Source organism: Erigeron canadensis, chromosome 2 (genome assembly GCF_010389155.1).
Source record: "Erigeron canadensis isolate Cc75 chromosome 2, C_canadensis_v1, whole genome shotgun sequence".
In the NCBI taxonomy this organism is placed as follows: Eukaryota; Viridiplantae; Streptophyta; class Magnoliopsida; order Asterales; family Asteraceae; genus Erigeron; species Erigeron canadensis.
Window position 1 is genome coordinate 13,690,734 of NC_057762.1, and position 12,497 is coordinate 13,703,230.

The window sequence follows — 12,497 nt, forward strand, 5'->3', positions numbered from 1 at the left end:
CTCCATGTTACTTTTCATAAACAAGTTTCCCTCAATGAATTTAATTACTAATTATCACAAAGAAGGCTAGTCACATTGAATCCAACTCTCAAAAGTTAACAAATCTAGATCGCAGGTGTTACACGTAATACTGACTTCGTAACCTTTCACATTTAAATGCTACATTTCTATGTCTAAAGCTTTCCATAGTCAATAACCTTTTATATTCACTTGACGTCTATGACTATGATTTTCTTAATCTTCTTCATTCACATTGAGTCTATATCTAAGGATTTACTTAACCTTCTACATTCACATTATGTCTATGTCTAAGATTTTAAATAATCTTCTACATTCACAAAATGTCTATGTATAAGATATTACTTATCCTATGATATTCACATACATCTATGTCTAAGATTTTACTAACTCTTCTAGATTTACATATGTCTATGTCTAAGGTTTTATACCATAGTTGATAATCTTTCGTATTAAAATAAAAATATTTCTATATCTAAGATATTCAACTGATAAAACATTGCTATCATCATCTTGTAAATACTATACAAAAAATAAAAACCTGATGATCTTAGCCGTGTTTATAATGCTCCAGCCTTTGCTTAGAAATCTTTCGTTTAGATTGACTTTTCTGCAACAGCTTCCCAAAAGATACCTTGGAGACCACAACATTATTGATATGCTCGAACTTGGTCATTCAAACTGCTCAGCAAACTTCAAACTCTTTGTATCATCATGATAATCAACTAATGCACCGAAGCTCATTGTAGTTCTCCCCTCAACGATAAATCTCTCCGTATTAAGCATATGAAATCTTCTATCTTAGAATTATTGCTCGAATCCCTGCTCGCCATGCAACCTTCCATTATGGATTTATTACTCGCGACTCTACTCGTCTTGCATAACCAGCATATAATAGAGGTGTCCAGTTTCCAACGACCAATCCTGAACTAGTTGACTTCCATGAAAACCAGAAACCTTGAAACTTGAATCACAAATTTCAGGAGCATGGACCCTGTCCCTGCAATCAATAAAATTCCTGTCTCCATATCTTTATAATTTAATGTTTCTTCTGATTACTTTCTTCATTAACCATAATAGTATTTCAGATCAAACATGTATCTCACAACTTCTTTTACTAAACCTGCACATATAAGCTTAAAATACAAAAACAAGATAAAAATGATAAATGTTATTCTTCATTATTTCATCACTATTAAATCCGATAGTAATAACTTAATCTAGAACTACATTCTTCTTTTTCTTCTCTAAATTTGTTATTCTTCACTATCATAAGTCATAAAGACATTATCTTAGTCAAGAACCACAAATCTTCAGAAATCTGAACCTTAAAATCACTGTTTTATCGTTCAAAATCAAAACCTTAAGATCTCTGTCTTATTGTTCAAAAACTATACCTTAAGATCTCTGTCTTATTGTTTAACAACATTGACCTATAAACTCCTTGTTTATTCATCAACTTGTTTTAAGCAATATAAAGATAAACAAATAAGTAAATGGTGAGACACAATGTAATTTTCAAGTGTATTTTATTTATTGATGTTAAATAAAATACAAGGTTGTTGCGGAACAAGATATTACAAAGTAAGTATCTAAACAACCTATGAAATACAAGTGATCTATTCTTTGCTAAATAAACTCTTTGATCGAAATACTTAAAGTTGTGAAGTATGACTGTTTAGATCGAGAGTATTTGAGCAAAGGCACTAAATTGCAAAAGTATGTAATTTGGACGAGAAAGTGACTTGGTATTTATAGGCAAAAAGAATAAATATAATATTCTTTTTGCCGTACAAATATGGTTACATGCATTTAAGGAAATTACCTTAATTCCTTAAAAGCATTGATTAAAGTACAAGAATAAAGTCACACGACAGTGACTTGTCTTCTAATTAACCAACCACCTTTACATGTGTGTAAGGCTTTTAACAAAAGACAAATGGATTGTGCGGTTAAAGGCATGTAAAGGCATAAAGTCAATTCCTCGTAATCAGTGTTCAGACTTGTAAGGTCTAGAACACTGACAAGGACTCCAGTCAGGATATCTGGTAAGTCTTCCAGTGAGCTCCGCTATTTGTCAGACTTCTTTCTTCAGACTTCAGTCTTCGACTTCAGTGAGAATGTTCTTCAGTGGAGAGATCTTGACTGGAGTGAAGTCCAGTGAACAAATCTGGTGGAATCCAGATTTCTATACAAGTAAGTTGTTCACTAGTCTTCACATAATTTCTGGACAAATCTTCAGAGAGCTCCAGTAGTTACGTCTGGAGCAAGTCCAGTAAATCTGGACCTAACAAACCTATATCTTGTTAATTAACCAACTTTCTTTTAGCTTTTGATCCTTTCACTATCGCTTAACTACCCTGCTCGTTTATTCGTTGTTCCATAAGAACGTAGTTGAGTCATCTTGGAAACTAGATTCTATTCTGACTCTGTCTCTCGTGCAATAAGAACTTTTATTTAAACAATACAAATATAAATAAAAATTAAACACATTTTACGAGACATAACACATACACACACACACAAACATAAAACATAAACGAATAACATAGTTACAAGAGCTAAAGTACTGTATTGATTAGATCAGCTTAGCATGTTACATAAGCCCACATGAGAAATAAAACTCTTATTATTAGTTATGAACAGTGATCCAAGACGATTACCAATATATTTGTCCTCATAAATACTCGGTACTTCCAGTTTCCTTTTGGTTTGTGACACTTTTGACATACCCTGGTCAAGGACAGTCACCATGTAACCCGAGTAGCCTAATATGCCACTTAATCAAGTTTGCGAACTTAAGTGACCCACATTCAGTCATACTCTCACAATCGACACAAGCACTATGATTAAGACATTTGGTAACTAAAGGGAGACGGTCTTTAAGAATCAAGTCAACGGTGACAGGTTGGTGATTCCTCACACGCAGAGCGACATAACTTGACTCATCGTACGGAAATATACTCAACATTACATAATGCTAAGTACTTTTATATTTGTGACATTATTTTAAAGCACTTATGGAAACCCGTGACTTTCGATGAGACCCGTGTAGCGAACTTTCTGACAACCTATCCCAAGTTGGAAGCTTTAGATAGGCTAGGTATACAAAGACACCCCAAGGACTTACTTGGCCGAATCTCAAAGGCCACATTAGCTCCATAATTTTCAAAAGATTTATTAGATATTTGCATATCTTATCACAAGTATACATCCGAAAAAGCAATACATACACATGTATGTACCCGAGACCTTCTATATAACAACCAAATATACATAATTACAATGCTAGATCTTTCGTAAGATTTAAGGACCATACTCTAAATACAGAGCAGACATTCTCAGCCATAAATCTGAATATGTTTCCCATAAGAACATTGTATACATTTAAGTTCAGATTATAAGGAAACCTTGGTACTTTGTGCCTATCGATACATCATATAATGGAGTCACTGAGCACAACAATTTTAAACTACAATTAAGTAGGCTTAAAAGCTAAAGTATCGTCACGTCTAATCGTCTTCACATAGTGACCTTACTCCTTTTATTATTTTCTTTTTCTTTTCTGATTTTTCTGATTTTTATTTTGTTTTTATGACTCTGTATGACACACAATACGACACGACACATTTTACAAAGTTCCTGTTGAGAGACACTGTCACTATAGATTTCTCATTCCAATCAATTGGACTAGCAACTCGAAACGAGTTCAGTCGAAAGCCTTAGTGAACAGATCAGCTAAATTACCCCTTGGCACCTTTTCTAGGACTATTAATTTCTTTTCAGCACAATCACGAATAAAATGAAACCTTATGTCTATGTGCTTAGTCCTACTGTGCTTAACAGGATTATTGGTAATGGATATGGTGGATTTAGTGTCCTTCTTTACAAGAGCATAAAGGAATATCTAACCTTAAGCATCTGAGCCTGTGAACAAGTATTCACTTGCTGAAAAGTATTCTCATATCTCCTCAAAGATTGACATCCACGACTGTCTCCTTCCTTAAGAACACCAATTTCTTCATCCCTGTGATTAAACTAGTGCAATTCTAGAATAGACATTTAATATATCCAATAACGAACAAAGATAACAAGATAAAATATGTACTATAGATCATCATCTATAAATGATCTTCTATAGTAGATTATCTATCACAACTTTAGAGAACATAACAAATAATAAAACTAATTAGAGCATGTTTTCTTGAAGCAATGATCATCAGTTTCACGGAGTTTTCTCTTTCGTCCATCTAACCGATCTTCAAAGTCCTTCACAGTTTGTTCATGAGATCTGCATATCTCTTCTTGTTCAAGAGTTAACCCAAGAGGTACAATTCTAGGATGAGCATGACTACGATCCTCTTTGCTAACCTCAACACTCCACACTTTGTCAATCAAAAACCGAGGAAAACAGTCTCTTGAAAATTCTCTCTCAGTAAAAACCCGATCACCACCCTTTAGTGTATAATGCGTAAGATAAACTTTTTCGTTTTCTAAGTCCTTCTCTGACATCCGTACACCTGGTAAAGAGTCTTGATCTTGTTTTTCAACAAAATTAACACGGTCAATTAAGATACTTCCTTTAATAACTCTTCCAACCCCAAAAATATTTTCGCCTTTGGAAACTACAAAACAGACATATGATCCTTTGACAGGAATAAATTCTATCATTAAACCCTTGTCTTCCTTAATGTGCCTGGAGCTTCCGCTATTGACAAACCATAAACCTGCGGTCTTCCTTAGCAGCTCATGTACATTCACAAACATATTAGTTTCTTAAGGGACCCTTAGCCTTGTTGGCTTTCGGTATTTCATTTTCTTCATCAAAAACCATATCGGCCCAGTAACCACCCGTAGGAACCTATGCTTTAGTAGATTTAGAAGTTAAACTGTTGGAGGGTCCTTGTCTGGGTGAAGTCCTTGAACTTCTTCCTTCACTGTGTCGACGACTTGGGGAACCACTAGTCCTCCTATCTGTAGGCAGCCTCTGGTTATTATCCCTCAAATCCTTTTGAAATCTAGACATTCTCTCAGGAGACGATGCCGATAACCTCCTAGGACTATGTCTCTGAAAGCGATCAACAGGATTAGACTACACATTTGAGATAATCCTATCATAATAAGCATGGTCTGACTTTATTTTGTGTAGAGATTTAGATCTGTTACTTGATTGACTCGACCCACTAGAACCTTCTCTAAAAGAAACACTTCTAGGCTTATTATCCTTAGTTTCACAGTCCTTTTCAAATTTTGTAAATCTCTTATAATTCTGCACTGCTAAACTATCAGGATTTCTCTTTATATACTCTTCATAATATTTATCCTTATAATCTTTCATTGAAATGCCCTTTGATGAACTAGAGTTTCCACTGGACTCCATACTACCTCTAGACTTCTCAGGTGATATCCTAGTCTTATTCTTTTTATAAGGACAACAACTTGACACATGACCTATCTCACGACACTTAAAGCATGACCTTTTAGAAGTTTTCTTTGATATGTCACCATGAACTATCTCAGGTACAGGAACCCCATGACCCCTTAATTCATCAATATATTCAAGAGTAGCATATGCTTCTTCCCAAGTAGTAGGAGCTTTAATAGGATCAACATATCTTTTCACAGTCTGAATCTCAAGATCACGACCAACAGATAACATTTCTTTAAGTTTTCTTTCAGCAAATTGTTCTGGTGTTTCAGATTGTACACTTTGACCTTATGCATCCATTGTGGAAGTTTGAACAAAACCCTTTTTGAAAATTTTATCTTTAAGCTCCTTACATGGTTTTGGCAAGTTATCAGATTTTATTGGTTCTTTAAGACTCCAGATTTGTTCAATGTTTTTCGGATATTTACCTTTTAAATATGACTCCTTTGCTGAAAACACTTTGCCATTACCTTTTAAAGTGTAATAGACAATAGTTTCAAATTCAACTTCCTTTTTAACACCTTATATTTTGTTATCTGTTGTCGGTTTGGCTTCACTTGGGTCTGAGTGAGCCTTAGGAACATTAGTCTTGTTCTCAGATTCCTCTGACTTAGATGTCTCAGGAATAGGAACATCACTAGATTTAGTCTCAAAAGGGGTAGTCTTGGGTACATTTTCAGTTTTAGTTTTATTCGATTCTTCTAAGGTCAAACTCTGAAAACTGTCATAATTGTGACTAAATGGTGGAGGCACAACATTATATATCTGGACAAAACTAGGTTGTTCACCTTTAGACTTAGCGTCTCTAAGGTGTCCCATCATGGTTCCTATATCTCTCATTTGATTTAATTTCCCACTTAGTTCAACAATTTGCACCCTAGAATCTGCTAGTTCCTTGTCCTTATTAGCACTTTCTTTAACTACCATTTCGAATTCAGCATCCAGCACCTGTTTTCTGCCTAGTAACTGTGCACACTCAACTCTAAGGGATTCGAACCTATCTTCTTCAGATTTTATCCGATTAAGATATTCTTTAGCATGACCTTTACAAACCATTACATCCGTTGCTAGCTTAGATCATTCACTAGTAGCATCATTCAAACGGGTCTTAGCTAATTCAATCTCCCTTTTAAGATCAGTTACTTCGCTAGATAAGCCTATACTATGCTGACAAACATAAGCAAAAGCATGTAAGGAAAAACTTACCTGTTGTTCAGGAGCTTCAAGATTTGCAACAAAGTTCATTAGCTCTTCTATGCCTAGATCATCAGGTATCTCAATCTTTACACCTTTGTCTTTATTCTACAACTGTGAACTTGATTCAGCTTCCATGGAAACCTCTATGACTTGATTCAGTAGAAGCTCCTCTAACTTCATCTCTTACTGGTTGTGATGGTTCTGATTCCTCTTCTACCTTCTGATGAAAACTATCATGTTCATCCGTGCTAGCATACAATGTATAGTCGAATGAATTATCAACAAGATTGTTCATCCTTCCATCAAAGTCTTGAATTTCTGCCATGAATGCATGATTCTGATCATCGGCAGCCCCAATTATATGTACCATCAGACTGAACCACTAATGCTCTTGAGTTGTCGATCTCTCCTGAGCTATGGTTCCCAGTATTAGCATATGGACGCCCAGAATTCTGACTAGCAATGACACCACCTTGATTGAAGTTCTGACGACCTGTAGCTGAATTGTTATCCCGTCTTGGCCTCTGACACTCACGTGCAAAATGTCCAAAGCCATCACAGTTAAAACATTTCACCTTGGTTTTATCAAACCCTAATTTGCCATCAATCACCTTCCTTCTAGTTCTATCAGTGAAACGCTGAACTCTCAATGTCAACATAGCCAATTGCCAGTTCAGGTCCATTTCTTCTAGATCGTGTGGATCAACTTGCTTGTAATCCTCCCTAACCAGTTCAGGATCAGTTAAACCCGAGCTTGGAGAACCAATTAGCTTTTCATGAGCTGACACAAAAGAAGGGAGCACAAAAGAAGCGAGCATTATGCGAGCATGCCCAGATATCCCTCCAATTAGCTTTTCATGAGCTGACACAAAAGAAGCGAGCATGCCCAGATATCCCTCTGCAGATCTTTTGCTCATCGGCATACCTGTTAAACCGGAGCTTGGAGAACCATTGTTCTGATTACCATTATGCACAACAATCGTTGATTCCGGAGAGTTTACATACAACAAGCTGTTGTTAGAATCCATCGTCCTCTTCATTTTCTCATCATCTCCACTGTAGAAGGCAGTGATCCCTCCACTTGAAGATCTTGAGGAAGGAATGCTTGTCTTGCTATGATAGAGTTCAGGACGCTGAACAAAATCACTGCTGCCTGCTTCCTTCGATTTTCTTTTCATATTTTGGCTTCTCAGCTTTCGAATAATCTGTTCCAGTGTCCATTTGCTGAAATCGGGATTTTGTTGGATATAAGTGATAAATCCTTCCCATTTGATAGGAAGTGCCTCCAACAACTTCTCGATCACGTCTTCTGGATCTGGATTGTACCCAAAGTAGGAAAGCTCAACCAGCAGATGACTGTAACGAACCAGTGTCTCATCAAGAGTTTCATCTTTGAAGCTAGTGAACACATAATACTGCTTCTTCAACAAGTCTTTCCTACTCTTCTTGAGATCGTTGTCACCTTCACAATGCTCTTTGAGTGCATCCCATAAGCCTTTTGCTGTATCATACTTTTCAAACAGATGCAGAACTTCCCCTTGGAGAGCCATTCGAAGCGAGCCCAATGCCTTGCTTTCGGCTTCATAATCTTTCTTCTTATCGACGTCCGTTTGCTCATATGAAGCAAGCCTAGCAGTGCTCGAACCTGGAGTTTAACCTGGTACTGAACCTTTATGTGAAATGGGAAAGTAGGTATTTAAGGAGAATGTAGGTATTGTAACTATGAAAGATTAATTGGTCAAAAGGTTTAGTATTATTCCATGTGGGGGGTTTATATAGGCATATAAATTGCACTTAAACCCCCTCTCATAATTACAAATAAGTACATGGTGAATTACATGATAAACCCTTCATCTAAACAAGCTAAATAACAAGGACATTACTAATCTATATTTACAAAACACGTACTAACAAATATAAAAGCTAACAATCTCCCCCTTTAGTACTATTTAGTAAATGATCATTATTGAGCTCTTTTCTTCTTTCTTTGTCGTCTTTTTCGCTTCTTTGTTGATGATTCAGGTTTGTCATGAAGAAAGGTTTGGTCTTTAAAGGCTCTCTTTTTGTACTCGCTCTTCTTTCCCTTCCAATACTTCTTTGGGACAAAATGGTACTTTGGATCTGGTGGTTCAATTATGTTGAGAATCTTTGATGTGGAAAAGACTTTGATGATTTCTCTTTATTTTCATTGTCTTCATGCAACTTTGACTGTTGGGTTCTTAAACATTTTGTGAAGGCGGAGACTTAGGCTTCTTGTGAAATAAGGAAGCTTGGTATAAAGTGCGGAAGCTTGGCTTGTTGTAAATTTGGTGTGAAAAATGATTTGTCATTTTAGCTCCCCCTCAAATTGAGCAAATTCTTCGGTCATCTTCAAAGCTTTCATTGTGCTCCCCCTTAAATGGGCAATCTATTGTGCTCCCCCTTACAAAGACAATCAATATCAATCTTTAACACATTTCTCCCCCTCATGATGAACATGTTTAATATGTTCATCATGTAATAGTGATTGATTGCCCAAAAGGTGAATGAAAAGGTACAATTATGAAGTAGCGTCTCAACTAAACATGTTCTGAACGGGTTGTACACTGAAATGTGTACAAGCCAAATCACAACCACCTACTTGAATCCAGAAGTTGGGACCCATGTGAAGGTGGGTCCAACTGGATATTTGAAGAGAGAAGTAGGAGGTTGTGCATAGTCAAGCACTTTTTGCACACGAGGGTGAATGATTCGTGGTGCAAACTTAAATAACTCAGAGAGAGAGAGTACTTGATGGGAGTGCTTTTAGGTTTTGGGTTGGGTTTACTATGAAAAAACCAGCCATATCGATCTTTATAGCGAATGATTCCAGTGGTGGAATCCTTGTATCTCTGGCAATGGCTATTTATATGCTTGAGGGGAGATCCGGTCTTGCAAGGTGTGTAATATGGGTTCATTTGTTTGAAAGTAGAATGGGGTTTAGTTGGAATGGTTTTTGTTTTGATGAGATGAGGTTCTTTTGAGTAGTTGGGAGTTATATGAGCTGGTTTGGAAGATGGCTGTGGGTGTTTAGTGTTTTGGTGAGATGTTTTGGTATTATAAGAATTTGTTTTGGTTTTGGAGGAAGGGTTTTTCTTGGTATTGTTTGATAATTTTGGGTGTGTATGGTTTGATTGGGTATTTGAAGGAGTGGATTTTATTTTAGTTGGAGATGAAGTGGTTTGGTTTAGAAGTTGTGATTCTGGAGCACAAGTTGAAGTATGATTCATTGGATATGACTTTGTTGCAAGTTGAGTTTCCAATGATAAAGAATGAGCTTCAAGTTGTTGGATTAACTTCAAACTTGTTTGCTCGTTATTCCTCGAAGAAATGGATTTGTTTTTCAATTCACGATTGAGCTTCGAAAATTGTTGTTGCAAAACAAGTTCTTTAACTTGGGTTTCGAGTTTGGTTTCAATGAGCTCTTTGTGAGAAATATCCAACTCATTGGTTAAATTGAGAATCTTTGACTGCAAATGATTATTGTCTTTTCGAAGACTTTCCATGTTTGACAAAAAGAGATCATTAGCAGATTTGAGCTCTTTGTTCTCATATTTGATTCGGTCAACTTCAGATTGAAGACTTTTCATTGCAGATAAATGGAGATTATTAACAGATTTGAGCTCTTTGTTCTCAGATTTGAGTTGGTCACGTGTAGATTTACGACTTTTATCATATGTATGAAGAAGGTTTCTCATTTTCTTGGTCATCTCTAAGAGTTGTTCTCCCTGTTGAGAGTTTACAAGATCACAAATTGAACTATCTTTTTGAAAACATGAACACCTTTGATCTTTATGTAGTGAATATGACTCCATGTTTGGTTTAAACTCGAACTCTTCTGTTGACATTTTGAAAATGAAACTTGATGACAACTTAGTAAAAGAACAACCACACAGCAATACTCAATCAGAAACCGATTTTGAGGAATAGCTTAACTAATACCGGTATTCGATAATAGGAGATCAAATACCGGTTTTCAGCAACAAAAATGGGCAGAATATCGGCTTAGAGAATGAATGATAGAAGATCAAATACCGGTTTTAGAGTAAACCAGCTATTAATACATTCAAACAACAACCACACACAAAAATTCACACCAAATACCAGTTTTGGTAAAGGATGTACTAATACCGGTTTTCATGAAGATACGTGAACAGAATAACGGCTAAGAAAATGGGCGAAATAAAGAACTAATACCGGGTTTTGGTGTAAACCAGGTATTTCAACAACCACCACACAGTGAATCACAACAGAAATCGGTTTTAGTAATAGACTAACTAATACCGGTTTTCATTTTTGGAAGAACAAATACCGGTTTTGGGGGTAAACCAAGTATTAGTACATACAAAAACAAAAGGAAACCCGGTATTACAACTGTTATTCAAAACCGATGAATCCCGGTTTTGGTACATGCAAAAAAACAAAAAGAAACCCGGTATTACAACTACTATTCAAAACCGATGAATCCCGGTTTTAGTACATGCAAAAACAAGAGGAAACCAGGTATTACAACTGTTATTCAAAACCGATGAATCCCGGTTTTAGTACATGCAAAAAAAACAAAAGGAAACCCGGTATTACAACTACTATTCAAAACCAATGAATCCTGGTTTTAGTACATGCAAAAACAAGAGGAAACCAGGTATTACAACTATTATTCAAAACCGATGAATCCCGGTTTTAGTACATGCAAAAAAAAAAACAAAAGGAAACCCGGTATTACAACTACTATTCAAAACCGATGAATCCCGGTTTTAGTACATGAAAAAAACAAAAGGAAACCCGGTATTACAACTATTATTCAAAACCGATGAATCCCGGTTTTAGTACATGCAAAAAAAACAAAAGGAAACCCGGTATTACAACTACTATTCAAAACCGATGAATCCCGGTTTTAGTACATGCAAAAACAAGAGGAAACCAGGTATTACAACTATTATTCAAAACCGATGAATCCCGGTTTTAGTACATGCAAAAAAAAACAAAAGGAAACCCAGTATTACCACTACTATTCAAAACCGATGAATCCCGGTTTTAGTACATGCAAAAAAACAAAAGGAAACCCGGTATTACAACTATTATTTAAAACCGATGAATCCCGGTTTTAGTACATGCAAAAAAAAAAAAAAACAAAGGAAACCCGGTATTACAACTACTATTCAAAACCAAGATGAATCCCGGTATTCAGGTCAGAAGGTATAAAATTCAAATTTAAGGCTTTGTGATTTGAGTTAGGATTTGAAACTTTATGGGTGATGTTTTAGGATGGAAAGGAGTGGATTAAAGTAAGAAATTCGTTTACTTTAACAAGTATAGGGGATAAAGATCAAAGCTTTCGGTTTTGGTATAAAAACACAAAATAGCACACAAGAAGAACAAAATCAATCCATGGATCATTCACAAGTTGTGATTTTGCTCTGATACCAAATGTAAACTATGCTAATATGTGTAATGAACCTTTATGTGAAATGGGAAAGTAGGTATTTAAGGAGAATGTAGGTATTGTAACTATGAAAGATTAATTGGTCAAAAGGTTTAGTATTATTCCATGTGGGGGGTTTATATAGGCATATAAATTGCACTTAAACCCCCTCTCATAATTACAAATAAGTACATGGTGAATTACATGATAAACCCTTCATCTAAACAAGCTAAATAACAAGGACATTACTAATCTATATTTACAAAACACGTACTAACAAATATAAAAGCTAACACAATCACATGACAAAGACATATTACAATATAAGCCCAAACAATTTAGACTGTTATTGACATAGACGTGCACTTACATCTCTTAATCCCTCAAGTTTATCAACTAAAAGCTAATTGTACG

The 12,497-nt window shown here is 35.7% G+C and overlaps 1 protein-coding gene across 1 annotated transcript; it reads right to left on the minus strand.

Annotated features, from left to right (window-relative positions):
• Positions 1-4,879: 4,879 nt before the first annotated feature.
• Positions 4,880-5,677, minus strand: LOC122587746. Its single transcript, XM_043759908.1, has 2 exons — positions 5,225-5,677; positions 4,880-5,110 (listed from the first exon to the last, which is right to left on the minus strand). The coding sequence occupies exons 1-2, from the start codon at positions 5,675-5,677 to the stop codon at positions 4,880-4,882; spliced, it is 684 nt and encodes a 227-aa protein (XP_043615843.1).
• Between the last annotated feature and the right edge of the window lie 6,820 nt (positions 5,678-12,497).

Coding starts and splice junctions, on each gene's coding strand:
- LOC122587746 (XM_043759908.1), bottom strand. CDS start 5,677: ATGTTATCTGTTGGTCGTGATCTTGAGATTCAGACTGTGAAAAGATAT. Junction 5,111..5,224: donor AGGATAATAAGCCTAGAAGT/GTTTCTTTTAGA, acceptor TCAAATGTGTAG/TCTAATCCTGTTGATCGCTT.